Consider the following 15,472-nt stretch of genomic DNA (forward strand, 5'->3'; position numbering starts at 1 on the left):
TTTGGCGGAAAACGATATCACACTGCCTTCGATAGCAGGCCTTGAATGTCCCTTTTGCAGGCTTTTCCATTATGGCTCTGGCATTCTTAAGCTTTAGAAGAGAAGAAATTATACCACAACTGCAAATTCATGACACACGACTGGATTTACGGCTCAAAGAGGGTCATTTGAGGAATCGTTGCAAATTATTATTACAGGTGTCTGAAAGCTCTACCTAAGTTAGGCAGCTAATTGCAGGCTGAGTGAGGTTTTATCTCAGAGACAACACAATGAGTGAAATAAAAAGCGCTAAAGCCGAGAGTCAAAAGTTAACCATAAACATGACAGCAGATTTGTGCATTGGAAATACAAGGTTAATGTCAATTTCCACATGTGACCCAGTGTTTTTCGACTCTCTGGGCTGATTTCCAAGTAGGGCAGGCATGAATCAGCAGCAGCCGTGGACGGAGTCTGAAGTGCTCCAAAAGTAATTAAGGTTCCTCCTCTTAATTGACAACAGACCCAGCCCAGCGAAGCCCCTCTGCCAAACAACAACTGAGCACGGGCTGCATAAAAAGGTGCGTTTAATAATGCTTTGAAAGAGCTCTCTGGCTACACACATTGGATAGACTATGAGCATAGAGTGTTAATGATGTAGTAACAAAACAAATGGGTAGTGGTTATGCAGGCCTGTCAGAATGTAAACATCATTAAAATGCTGTTTTTCAGTATTTTATGAAGTTTATATGATTCTGTCCCAACTGCAGGTGTTGCGGTCTATGTCCAGACCTTTGAAATATTTGAACCAAAAGTATCATCAGTCATGAAGACAGTAAAAAACAGTGTTTGCAAACAACATCATGACCCCTGGAACAGACAAAGTAATCCAGTGATTGCTTAGCTTTGCCTTGCTTTAAAATGGTTACATCACACTATAAGACTAAATTCATACGTAGACAGAGAAGGATTTTGTATTCATTTATTATACATATTTATATAGAAGGGGGGGTGGGGGGACTCCTTTTTGGCTCTATGTATGAGTTTCTGTCAGCATGCTGGACTATTCTGCTTACAGCCACAGGGGGAGCTGTACTGTTTTACTATCATGCAACCCAGAGTATCACTATGGTCTTGGCTATGGCTTTAAGTCTCATCGGAGAAGTTAACAACATGACAAAAACATCATTTTCATCCGAGCACAATATTAAGTCACAGTAATAGAACACATAAGAACATAAACTCCACATGATAAGTGACACAAAACACTGTTTCTCGGTTGTGATTCAGTCCAGTCAACACTGTCTGTCAGTGACTGGTGACAATGGGAATGCACTCAGGAAGAGATATGAGACAAGAACAAGTTATAACAGCTGAATGCTTTCCAAAGAAATGGAAATAATTCAGCTCGCAGTCTGTAAATCTGGCAGAATAAACACTCACATTGTATATTACATTTTCTTTCCCTTGGACATTTATCTATAGGAAGTAACACAGAGTCATTTTTCAATTCACTGCACCATACATCACAATCTGACCTCCTGTTCTTTATCTAGATAGTGATGGTAAATTAAATCCTCGTCTGATAAAAACAGACTATGGTCACACCTTGGATCTTTATTAGTCTGATAGCAGATGCTTAACATGTGTACGCTTATCAGTAAAAATGTGTTTAAAGTTATCTTTTACAAAGCAGGTTGTCATCTAACTGAAATTATTGCTGCTGCTTCCATTTAGACATCACATGGTTGATCTTAATTAAGTGCATTGTGATAAGTGCAGCCTCTATTTTAGTCATAGAAGTTGCTATTGTGCATTAAGTGGCATTGTTCCCGAGGAGATAGCAACCGTAAGAGTCTGACCTTACTCTGTGCTATTTATACTTGTGTATTGTATAATGCAACCAAGCACCAAAATGGACAATTGTACAGTGTCACTTTCTTTGAAGAAGTCATTGTCTTGGTGTTGAGGCTAAAAAAGACAAGCAGGGGATGATTAACACCCTAATGACTCTTCTCTTCATCAGATGTGTCATGTTAACAATTTTAATCTGATCAGTTTCAGTCACATCTTTCTTTTTGAATGAGGCATCAGATCCAATTTACAGATCCTGTTGAGAAACCGCATGGTGTCAATTTAGCTTTAGAAATGTCTGTCCTAGCATAACCCTGTGGGATTCCTACTCTGATTTGTATTCCTCAATACTTTTTAAATGGTATTTTTCTTGTTTCTAATTATTGGCAAAGAAAGCTATGTGGAAAACATGAATGCCAGCTCTGACTGATGCTGATCCTCTTATGAGGTTTGTATTAAAAAAAAAAAAAAGCTCATCCAATATGATTTTTTATGTTTCCCAACAGAGCTCTGCCTTTATTGAGAACTCACTCTCACTCTCCATCAGTAAAAATCCACCAGCAGATGCCATAATCCCACATAGCTCCACATCAGAGATGAGTCTCTGAACGCTAACACTCAAGTCTGTTCACATTTTGTGATGACAGTTTTTTGAAACAGAGAAACAGAGAGAAAAAAGTCTTTTGAATTTCTCCGAACATGTTTCCACTTTAAATCAGAACCAGATTCGTCCCTAACACACAACAAGTATGTCATGGATTCCCAAGGACAGTCAGTGGTATGAAATTAAAACAAAGTGAAACCACCCAATTCAGATGGAGTAGTTATTGTCAGATGGCATACTTTGTGTAATGGGTCAGTGACAGAGAACTGTCTCTTTAATAGTACTCATTACAGTGAACTTAATGTTATTTGAAATGTCAAAAAGACACAAAACTATTTTTCTTCATATACAATTACATAAAAAGACTAAACAAATGCTTCCTCTCTCAACAATGTGGAGAAGGGGTGAATTATAACCCAGTCGAAGCACATGCACAGTCCTCAGGTGTCTCCCTTACTGTAACAATTAGAGGTGCGTACAGAACATGAAGACACATGAGACGTGTTCAGTGAAGGTCACAAGCAATTACCCAGCCTGGTAAAAGCTGGCATGTCTCACATGGCACCGCTGCACGCCCTCATTAGGCGTGTTCTGCAGCTCAGAGTGGGTCCTGTGGCTATAAAAGAACTGAGCTCACTGCCTTCCAAGCCTCCTTTTAGCAGAACCTCACCAGCAGGAGCACAAAGAAACTACACATCACCACCTCTGGATCAGATAGGAGCGGACAAACCTTTTTTTGTAGAGGAGGAGGTGGGGGGCTGCTTAACTGAGGGATCGGTGTGTTTCTTTACAGGTTGGGCTTGGTTGGCTCTCAACAGGATAAACAGTGATGCCCCCCTCCTTCCTAATAATGAGCAACAAGGATTTATTAGCCTTTAGATGACATGTGAAACTTTGGGTTAAATGTGTTGGTCTTAACATTACAAAAAGTGATATTTTCAAATAGAGGAGGGCCGGGCTGGCTGTGGCTTACTTTACATTTGTTTGTAAGAGCAAATAAATCAGCAGCCTCTGTAACAAATATGTATATTTTGCTTTTGCTTGCATGCAAAGTTTTTGTCCTTGTGAAAATATAATGAGCAGTAGATTTTCTCTATCGTGCTTTGTTTTAAACTTAAAGCCTCATTTCGGTCTTAGTGTGCTAAATACACTCAATCTGGACCCTGTCTAATAATTTCCATACTCAGCACTGAGATCACTGAACTCACAAACACTAAAGCTAAAAAAAAAAAAGGCTCTTCAATAAAACGCAATGGTTCATCCAGTTGTGGAGAGAAAATTGAAACCATGTCAAGTCATGTATACAGATTCAGTTTGTTTTAATGGAAATGACACATTAATCTGAACATGGCTGTGGTGTTTACCTAAAGAGAGACAGTCAGGCCTTAGGTCTATAACACATACACACACAAACACATACACACGTTAGGTGTCATTTATTGCATTATTTTTAAATTTACAGAAAAATTCTTGAACATCATAATGGCTACTGAAAGAGTCATTTTTAGCACACACACACACACACACACACACACACACACACACACACACACACACACACACACACACACACACACACACACACACACACTCTCTCTCTCTCTCTCTCTGTCTCTTTCTCATTGTCGGCCCCGTGTGTGAGACAATGACAAAAAAGAGAACTTTAAATGCGCCTTAAGACCATAAAGACAAAGCACACTGGGGGAAGTGAATCCTTTGATGACACTTAAAACCAACATCAATATTTACCGACGGGGGTCGGTGCACCTTGCGAGTGTCAGGTGTCGGTTGTGTGTGTGTGTGTGTGTGTGTGTGTGTGTGTGTGTGTGTGTGTGTGTGATGTTGAGGTGATCAGGGAGGAGATTTCACACTTTGAAGACTCCTGTCTATTTGTGGGACAGCTACTAGTCAGCGTATGCAACTAAATAAATAATAGGCCTAATATGATAATGTAAAACAATTTAAAGGAAAACGTTTGCAACAAAAAACACAATATATTTTCTGTACGTCAGTAAAAAAACAAAAAAAAACACAATTAGTAATTATTTTAGCATTTAATATAAATATTTTTAAATAACCATTAAACTATCAGGAAACAAGACAGACCAGAGGAATTAAAAATGCCCTGGATAATGACCCGTGTAAACATATACAATGCACATGAATTAAAGCCTCACAAAATATAATTGATATTATAATTATTACAATGGTAGGAATGTCATATGAAACAATTTCTTCCGCACTATTGAACTATGTTAACTGCCTCATAATAAAAATAACTGTGGATACAGTATGACCTTCAGTCCATCATGAACATGGATCTATTATGCAGGTGCAAATTAGCCTAATAATAACATTTATGCTTCCATCTTGAAAACTTGGGTCCAACATTTTTTTCTGATGTGCACAGTGATTTTAGATCAAGTTTCAGCAAAACGATTAGAAAAAATAATTGCTCCACCGCCACACTGTGTCGCATCGGTTCAGAGACGCAGCTGCAGATCCAGGCTCAGCCATCAACCATTACATTTTACATAGATTACCTGGACTTGTGCATTTGCTCCTTGTGTTTATGCTGCACTATATTTATGGGGGCACATATTGTATGAATACACCGTGAATCCTGATAGATGTGGGGAGCCGTTCAAGATTGTTTTTGTTTTGTCACACTTGACAAACCTAAGTAGACGGTTTGCAAAACCTTACACCTGATACACACAATTTATGTAACTGCACCAACGGCTCCACTCTTCTCCAAACACGTGCATTAATCATCAGTATTTATGTTATATTCCCTATGTACTTTAATACAACTCTGCAGCCTGTGTAGCTTTGGCTGGAGTCAAACACGATGTAAAGAAAATGATGGAACAGACTGAAGCAGCGAACTGAGCGCGTTCTGTTTATTTAACATGCAGCTTGAAGACCGAATCTGCAGCCACGCGCGTTTTTCTTTCTTTCTTTCTTTTTTTTTTTTTACTTGCATATCATAAACCATCTAAAAAAATAAAATCACAATTTCTCAGTCTTAAGCCTAGGCTTCCATCTAAAACAACTTGTGTGCTCATGCCAACATGTTTTAATCCTTCACGACACCAAACGAAATAACAACTAGAGGGCCTCATGCAAATTCTGTCTCTGGTATGATAAGCACAATTTGCATTGACGCCTCCGAGTTTCAAATCAAAAATTGTATCAGAAAACGGTAAAAGCATCATGATAGGCTACATTTCACACATTTCACAACGAGTAAATATTATTAAAAACATGGCTATTGCAAGACTACAGAATTGTAATGCTGGAATAGTGATATCATTTGAGATTTGGGCCAAAATTAATTATGAAATATAGCCTAATGAAGCGCACTTGTTACAGAAATATAAAAAATAAAATGTAAATTATCTCGTTTTTTTTCAATGAAAATGCAAAATACAAGGGAAATGCCTGGCCACAGTTTTCTATTGAAACACGGGTTTACCTACCCCGTGAATAATGCCCAAGTGAAAAAGGTGACACAGCGTGCTGATATTGAGCCGTGTAGTTCCTGAGCTGTCCAGATGAGGGGGGTCCTGCCAGCCAAGCAGAGGAGAGGAGATGGAGAGACACAGAGACACAAGGAGGGAGAGAGAGAGAGAGAGGCAGAGGGAGAGACACACAGTGACACACACAGAATGAGACCGAGGGAGATTAGAAATGCGGGTTATTAAAAACACTCATTTATACTCAGAAGAAACAGATGAAAAGTTCCCACACTGCAACATGCACGCAAATGCAGCATGCAAATAGAGATAGCCAGACAAACAAAGTCCATGATGACAAAATAAATAAATAGATAAATGTCTATCACCAGTATCAGACTTTAAAGCGAACTTAAAGCTCCTCTGACCCAACATGATGCTTTCCATGTGTCCCGCTCCCAGATCTGTGGATGGCGAAGTGGCCAGGAGACACAGAGCTGAGGGGTGGGGTGGTGAGGGGGTGGGAGTGCGGTGGTGGTTGTGGTGGTGGAGGAGAAGGAGGGGTGGGGTGAGGGGGGTATAAGGACACTGCACCTTGTTACCATTGGGTCGACTGTTAAGTTTTACAAGTAACGTTTTGCGAGCTTATAAACGATACCTTCTAAACTTGCACAGGAAACTCCGAAAACATGCTGTGATAATGTATGTCTGTGGAATCCAGTCGATATCCCATAGTCTGGGAGCGCTGCGATCTACAGAGGTATCGATTACATGAGCCCCTTCCCATGTTTGATGCTCTGACACTGGCTTATAAACTCCACTCAGGCTGCCCTGTGTGTGCGAGTCTCCCTCTGCTCTGATGGTGCAACGACTCGATCCTGCAGGATGAACCACAGAGAAATAAATCCAGTGGGGTAAAAAAAAATATATATATATAGCACTGAGACCAAACACAAGTATTTTATTTTGAAACAACAAAAAAAGCCACTAATGGAAAAATATATAAATGTTGTTTTCGTAGAACTGACATGTCTGTTGCATTTATTGGTGCTATTTCCAAGGAAGAAATAGCATTTTAAGAGACTGCGTCATTCACTCGTGCGTGGTTTTAAATTTACCAAGTTGCACAGACCTATTGAAGTGAATCACCAACACACCACAGACCACAGTCCTCCCATATTTCATACGAGCCCAGTGAAATAAAAGTGATTTAAAGCATCAGCAAGTATGGATATCAAATACCTTTAAATAACTGGTGCAATTGGATTTTAATTAAACCCTCTACTTTAATGATTAATTTAGCCCATTAATACAACTCCCTCTAAAGCTCATTACGCATATAATTTACAATTACAAAAAGTGTTGGACTTTATTAAAAGACTTCAGACCAGTTGGTGAAGGTTTAAACCCCGCTGTCATGCTTGTGTGTATCATCAGAACTCTGCATGTTGGATGAAACGTTTCCCTTTCTGCCACTTCCCCTATGCAAAATATTCAAGGAGGGCGCACGGCTCCAACCGGATGGGGTTTGCATTGGCTGACAGCGTTTCCAGCGCAGGGCGACCAATGAAACCAGAGCAGCGGTCTCGGCGTATCATAAGCGAAGTTTGACGTGGAGAACGCGTCAAATTAATTCCAGCAAACTCCGGACTCCCCGGGATAACTTCAATTTGCTTTTATCGGATGAAGATCACTTTGGCGCCGCTGTCCTTTGCAGTCACTTGCTTCCAAAAAAAAAAAAAAAAAAGAGGGAGAAGTAGAAGAAGGGGGCACGCTGCAGCCGGAGGAGAGTTTAAAGAGGTCTCCTTTCCCTCTTCTGGGGCTCATTCCTCACGCTCTCCCCCTTCCTTCTCTGCCTTCGCTCGGACGGATTCAGCCATTTGAAGGGGCACCTACATTTCCCAGCATCTCGAGACATATAGGCAAATGGGTAAGGCAGCGTTACCATCTGCATGCTTCAGTGGCAGGGGGGCTCATGGAAGCGTATCCAGCCACAACACGCCTGCGTAGAGACAGAAATAAGCATTTGTGTTTTTTCCCCTCCTTCTTCAAGTTCACATTATGTGCAGATGAAGACGGTCTTTACGCGACGGCTTGTCAGGTTTATTTCATGGTGGATTTTTATCAGCTCTTTCCCGGCAGACGCCGCTGTCTGCTTGAAGTTTAAAATCCTAAATGGAAACACTTACCAGCAATTATCCTATGAGGAGCGACTTCTTTGAAGCGTTCCTCCTGTCTATTCCTCAAGCTCGCCATTTTTAATGTTGTTTTTTTTCTGGTGTGTGTGTGCAGCAGGGATGGCAGAGGGTAAACCCAGCCACGCAATTTGCTTTTTAAAAAGTTGCAAAATAGCGGTGTGTGTGTGTGTGTGTGTGTTGTGCAGCTTTATGCCCTCTGTCAGACTGGGCACTCTGCGGTTGCCTTTGACATATCAGTATGAAAATATATTGTGGCAGGCCTCGAGGGCATTGTCTGTAAATAACTTGAAATAACATTATTATTAACTGTATTAGTCAGAAGTCTATGTATTCCTAATTTAAATGTGTAACGTGCGTGTCTCTTTCCCCCCGCAGAGCAAACCTATGGAGAGGTGAACCAGTTAGGCGGCGTGTTCGTCAATGGGCGACCCCTGCCCAACGCCATACGGTTAAGAATAGTGGAGCTGGCCCAGCTCGGGATCAGACCCTGCGACATAAGCCGGCAACTGCGAGTTTCCCACGGCTGCGTGAGCAAGATTTTGGCGAGGTACAACGAGACGGGCTCCATCTTACCCGGTGCCATCGGTGGAAGCAAACCACGGGTCACGACGCCGAACGTGGTGAAAAATATCAGGGAATACAAACAGAACGACCCCGGGATCTTTGCCTGGGAGATTCGGGACAGGCTTTTGGCAGATGGAGTTTGTGACAAGTACAATGTCCCGTCGGTGAGCTCGATCAGCAGGATTTTACGCAACAAGATTGGAAATCTGTCTCAGCCCAACCAGTATGAGAGCAGTAAGCAAGCCTCCGCGCAGGCCGGGCTCTCCTACAACCACATATACCCTTACTCCTACCCCAACACCATGTCGCCCAAAATGAGCAGCCCTCCTGGAGTACCCGTGACGGCTGGGCATATGAGCTTATCCAGGGCCTGGCCTTCTGCACACACCGTCAGCAACATCCTCGGCATACGAGCCTTCATGGATCCTGCAGGTGAGCAGCAACTTTGTGCTCTGTGAGAAAAATATTAAGGCCTCTGCATCCCCAGCGCCCACAGACGTGAGCCAAATAGCCCAAGCTGCTCTCAAATAGGAGCTTCATAACCTCGCACAGCTGGTTATTAATGTGTTATTCTTGATGATGAATTACCATATCACTCTGCACAACCTGCTTCTGGCAGCAGGGAGGACAGTGTGTCCATTAGAAGTCCTACAGGCCTCCGTTTCATCATTCAGCCAGATGGAAGTAAGGCCACTCTCAATAGGCCTTTTCATGGGATGATGCATTTGCAAACACCTTGCTCACCTGCTATATCCCCTCTAATCCTTCAAGTAGTAGCTACAGCCATTTTTTTTCTGGCCTTCCTGGTTCTTCAGCCAGTATTTCCATTCACTCTAATGTCGCCCTGGACCAGTGCGTTTATTTGTACCACAAAGTCCAAAGTCTATTTTTAGATTTATTTCACTATGTATACAGTTGCATATTTACATGTTATGTGATATATATTTATATATTTCTAATTGAAATAGCATGACACTGTAATCCAATTAAAACGATAATAGCCATATGTTTTTTACGCAGACATGTGATCAAATCTATAGAGTTTTTGGCTACAATTAGCATACAAAATTCCTAATATAAATTAGTAAATAAGAGAATGATATTTACAGTCAAATGTTGTTGTTTGCTTTTAACTTGTTATCTATTTTTTCTATAAGAGTAATGGCAGGCCTAATTTTAAAATACACAAGTATTACAAAGAAATATGCACTTTAATAATTATAATAATTATAATGTTAAATAATGTATTTATTTGAATTAACCTGAATTGTGGGAAAGGTCTGGGAAATTGAAAATGAAATAACCCATGTGTCAAAGCCCAGACAGGAGAATAGGTTAATAATTGAAATAATAATAATAATATAAATAATAATGATAATAATTTCCATAATTATTTAAGAAGATGTAAATGTGACTGCATGGAATTTTATTTTATTTATCTATTTATTTATTTTACATTTTAGCAATTTTGCCTTTTACACATGTCTGACATGAAGTTACTGTTTCTAAATCAGCCATTGCTGGGACGGAGGGATATCCACCAAAAATGGAGGATTGGAGTAGCGTCAACAGAGCAGCTTTCCCAGCGGCTCACACTGTCAACGGGATTGACAAGTCAGCCATTGACGCGGACATAAAATACGCACAGGTAAAAAAAAAAAAAAAAAACTCTTATATTCTGACATCTGTTCAGCCTGTGGAGATTATACACAGGTGTGTATCCCACGCTCTCTATTCAATATCCAGGTTGTTTTCCTTCTTTATAGGAAACAGTGGAAATGTTAAGAGGCCTCAGTGAATGGCTGCTCTCGCTGTTCGGCCTGTGGCTCAGCTGTGAAAAGTTTCCGTCTATCAGGACTCACAGTCCCAGAAGGCCACAGGCTGCTGGTGCATGACATTTTACACCTGATGGATTTTAAATGGCGGCCTCTGCGTTAAGACTTAGATAACAGACACAGTTGTGTAAACACATGCTTACTTCAATTTGTCTTATTTATTGTAAATTAAAATGACAGTGGACAGTCTGTTGTCCACGATCTTGATCGCCCCACAGCTGCAGCCACGCGCCGCTTGTCACACACGGTTACTGCTGCTGTGCGTTACGGGGACGTTGTGTTCATTCCGTCTCATCTGTTTGCAGCCTTCCTCGACATTGTCCAGTTATGTCTCGGCGTGTGCTTACTCTCCCACCAACCAGTACGGGGTGTACAGCGGGTCAGCGGGCGGCTACGTGGCCCCGGGCCACCACCACTGGCAGCCGCAGAGTCCGGCCCTGTCCCACCCAGGTGGCGGGATGGGGATGCACGCAGGGGAGATCCACTCACCGATGGCCTTCAAGCACCAGCAGGCCCGAGAAGGTAGCTACAGACCGGGAACACAAAACTGCTGACAGATTTTTTGTATTATTATTATTCTCCTTGTGATTCTGTTTTTTTTTGTATTACAATAGATTGTTTTACAGAGATTATTATTATTGCCTTTATATTTATATTATAATTGAGGCTTCTTATATCAGCTCAGATCTGGACCGAGCTGTCTGACTCTCTCTTCCTCCTTCATTCCTTTCTCACGCACACACACTTTTGCAATAAGCAATGACCGCGACGAGTGCAAACATTTACCAAATCCCCAATGAAGTGTAATTATATGTCAATTATTAAATATTGACCTTTCAGTCCAGCGCCCTACCAGGTGGTCCGAGGATACTTGATGCATAAAATACGTTTGATTTAAAAAAGAAAAGTCACATGTATGGAACATATAGGTACATTTGTGAGTGTTGTTAGTGTAACGCAGGTCAGACTTGCTGCAGCTTGTAGGAGGAATACATCGCGTTAGAAGGCTTTATCCAGGGGAGTAAATACTTATTTGGATGAGCAGTCGCACGCAAAGACCCACGAATCTGTTTCTTCTTTGTGTTGTGCAGGAGACAGAAAACCACCCAGTCCCCTGAGCAAGCAGCAGCAGCAGCAGCAACAGCAGCAGCAACAACATGAAGACTTGAACAGTGTGCATGGACTCAGTCTCCCTACCTCATCATCATAACCGGGACTTAAACCACCTTAATTACCAGACCCCATTTAACTGAACTCATTTCAACGACTCCAACAGTAAGTCTGAACACTAACGGCTTGTTCCCCCGGGTGTTTGTATCTTACAGTCAAACACAGGCCTTTTCACACGCATTTTGAATACAGTACAGCTTTATCGGCCTTCAAGGCCATTTGAATGTAAGCTTGCATGGATGTATCGGTGTCTCCCCTCATTGGTTGATAGTTTTTTTTTCTCCTCCTCCATTGAAAAACTGTATATTCTCTTATGGAGACTGCAGGATAAAAGAAAAATACACATTTGCCCGTCCAGTGTCATCGATGTTTTCTTATAAAAACAGGGCTCTTCTGTAATCCGCCATATATTATATTAATTTGTGGCATGATCGATCCTACAGTGACTTAACGATGTGAACAAAGAAATAAATTGTCTAAATGTAAAATATTTGCCAAAGCTTTAATTATATATTTTTATAATTTCATTGTAAATATTCAAAAATAAAGGCTTTTCTTTAAATGCCACCCCCTGGTCTCGCAGCCCACATTATTTCAGCAGAGGTGCACAGTTTGGAAACTGGTTGCTTGTGTTTACTACATGAAAGACCGAGATAGGAGTTTAAAGATAGGAGGAGTTGGACTTTTCTGCCCGCTGAGGTGCTTTTCGATTTTGTTGCAGCCAGTGAAGGCCTCATCCTAAAATAACCTCGTCGTCTTATTTCTGATCTTTACGGTGTTGATCGTCTGGAATTCAGCCGACATTCGCCAAACTCTCCACACCTGCAGTTTATTTCGTCGCGCGCTCTTCTTCCACCACAGGGTCAACGGAAAAACTACTTTCTCTAGAAGTTTAATCTTGTCATTGGCTGTGACGATTAGTAGGTTCCCCGAGGCTCCTTTGGCCTCGAACTACCTCTGATCGATCATAGAATGAAGCCAACAGATCAAGTTTAAAGTATAAAATCTAATATGTAAACGCGTCTCAAATGGATTTGCATCCTAATGTGGAATAGGAAAGCCACACGCTGAGAGGACATTACACCACTATTAAATGTGAACCTTCAGCACTCAGGCACAGTGGTCTCCACAGGCTGTGCTGCCTCCACTGATGCTATCGGGGTTGTAATTGATACCTGCCATGATGGAAATCTGAGGGCTGATCGGAGCGCTAATGAAGGGTGCGTGCAGGGGAGCAGCTGACGGCCCAAATCCACCCACATGCTGCCTCCGTTGAGAGACTTGTCTCCCGTATAGAAATCACCAGAGAGGTTCACATATAATCTGTCTTTAAAGCTTTTAGTCCGGTGGCCTCTTTACTCTGATACAAAGTCTCCTCACTGTTATTTGTGAGTCCAGATTCTCTGGTCTCACCTTTTTCCTGGTGCTCAGGTCACCGCACGATGCTTCTTATCCAATAATGCCAGCATATCTGAAATATAAAGTATTACATGTCAAACTTTTCACATCAGGTATTATTGCCATGTTGTGTCATTATGTTTTTGTAAAAACACTGGACCAGTTCAGCAGAATAAAATGTATGTAACATTATATTATCTATACATTATAGTTTAAGCTAGGCTTATGTGAAGGAAAAGCAATGCATTCTGTGCAAAAGTTAAGTCATTCATTTATTGATTTACCCTCTAAAACAGCAGCCCCAAAGATAAAATGACACATTAAATTTATCATGAATTAAAACTCAAGTTCACATTAAAGTTTAACATTTTATTTCTATCCTGACTGTGAGATAAAATCACCATTGAATATAGAGCCTAATGATTTTAGTTTTTATTTCTAAGAAAAATATTTGTTTATCATTTCTTGTGGGCCAGTTTATGTATTTGACTTGTTAACAGCTGTAAACCCTGCACACTGCAGCCATCGTTTCCACTGATGCTGAGGGAGGGGTGTGTGTGTGTGTGTGTGTGTGTGTGTGTGTGTGTGATACAGTGGGCTCAGTGACGAGCTCCGGTTTAACGTGGCTGAGTGGGACTAAGCATTTCTGTGGTTTTTAACAGCACCTTCAGTGCAAAGGCAATTTAGGGAGAAGTATTTTATGATGCTATTTTTATAACTAAGAAAAACAATGATTCATAATAATGTTTAATGGAAAAAAAAATACTTTTAACTAGCTCTTATAATTGGATTGATCAAGAAATAGCTTGACTGGGTTCTCACTCATGTGAGACGGTCATCCACTGACCATTTTGTTTTGATTATATCTGTTTACACTGATAAGGCTGATCAGCCAAGGCTCAAGCATCTTAACACCATGGTGGCCGAATGATTTTAAAATAGTGTGAGTTACAGTTTAACAGGCAGTGAGAGGAGATCTGAGGCTGGGGTCAGTTTTGAGAGTAATATTGTAACCTCTGACTTTATTAGAAAGATGAGTGATATTAATAATTTTACTGCTGGTCTGTGGGTTTGATTTCAAGTTATTTGCTCGTGATTTCAATTCCACTCCCTTTCAAATAAACGGGCAGAAAAAACTTCATTTCAAAATACTCCCACTGACAATCTTTGGACTGACTTGTAGTGAGGTTCTGTTTTCTTCATTCTGGCTGTGGGGACAGTCGGAAATAATCTTCAACTCAACTTGAACCACCCCAAAAGCAGAAAGAATGCGATTCTGAAGAAGTCACTACTGTATATGATCGTTTGTTTCCAAAGTAAAGGGATCAAATCCAAATAATGAATTTTCAAAAAAAGAGTTGAAACGTTGTATAAGTTGTATTTTCCCCTCCATTTATGCTTGCAATTTTATATTAAATATATGATGACCTTTGATTTGAAGTTTACAGCAGTATCTTTAAAGCGTTAAAAAAAATCTTCATGTTTATCTGTGGTATCTTAAAATGATGCTATCCTCCTTACGTTCTCTAGACAGGGATGGAGGTGTTATACCGATCAGGCTTTACGGCACGTTTCAGGGAACACCCTGGAATTTGGATGCCCTCTGAACTCTATTTTGCAGTCTTTGACTCCTTTCCCCTTCTGCAGCAAAATCCCAAGTGAGTGAGTGTATCCAAACATTAAGATGGCCTATGAGTACACACGCTCCCTGACTGGAGTCGCTCATGTTTTCCCGGATACCACTTGGGGTTCAGAAAACACTCCTTCATGGTGGCGGGGTTACTTCCTGCGGGACCTATGGTCATCAATCAGGGCAGCAAGTGATACCCCCCACTGTGTCCTCTGCAGACCCTCTGTGTCGGAGGGACAGCAGGTGGGCTGCTTCTAAATAGATATTTCCTCTTCGTACATGACACAAAACATAATATTTATTGACTTTTTAATGTATGTACTTTAAGATAGGTGCAACAGGACACGATAGCTCTTTCTTTATTCTATAACCATCATTACAAGTGGAATTTCTGCATATTTTAAATACTTTTCATAGTTTATTGTTCAGTATTGTTCAAATACTCATGAGCCATCATTTAATTATCACTTTCAAATTATTTTCCCCAAAATTTCACAGGACACAGACACCTGTATGGGACTATTTTAATCTATATACTGTATATATTTCAGTTAAATATTTGATTATCACCATAAAACAATTAACCAACATTTTGTTATTTCCACATTTTGGTGTGCAGAGTAATGGATGCTTATTAAAACTGTAAATTATCTTATTTTACATTAGTCTAATTTTGAAATCTGAAATCATGTGTTTGCAATTTCACCCTTCTATTTGTCTTCTTGTCTATTGAGTTTTACTGAAAACAACACTCAGATGTGTGTAAAGGAGACAAAGGGAGACAT

The 15,472-nt window shown here is 40.7% G+C and overlaps 1 protein-coding gene across 2 annotated transcripts; it reads left to right on the forward strand.

The window, feature by feature from the left end:
- Positions 1 to 7,458: 7,458 nt before the first annotated feature.
- pax1a (paired box 1a) lies at positions 7,459 to 12,226 on the forward strand. 2 transcript variants are annotated; one of them, XM_085767411.1, is made up of 5 exons: positions 7,459 to 7,822; positions 8,466 to 9,086; positions 10,169 to 10,302; positions 10,795 to 11,011; positions 11,581 to 12,226. In XM_085767411.1, exons 1-5 carry the CDS (start codon positions 7,819 to 7,821, stop codon positions 11,697 to 11,699), a joined length of 1,095 nt encoding a protein of 364 aa, XP_085623537.1. In that variant the 5' UTR covers positions 7,459 to 7,818; the 3' UTR covers positions 11,700 to 12,226. The 2 variants fall into 2 exon arrangements, with proteins under 2 accessions (XP_085623537.1, XP_085623538.1); XM_085767412.1 differs by having other exon boundaries at positions 10,852 to 11,011; positions 11,581 to 11,928.
- Positions 12,227 to 15,472: the final 3,246 nt, after the last annotated feature.

Source organism: Trachurus japonicus, chromosome 22, assembly GCF_045865225.1.
Source record: "Trachurus japonicus isolate A0001 chromosome 22, Traja_1.0".
Classification (NCBI taxonomy): domain Eukaryota; kingdom Metazoa; phylum Chordata; class Actinopteri; order Carangiformes; family Carangidae; genus Trachurus; species Trachurus japonicus.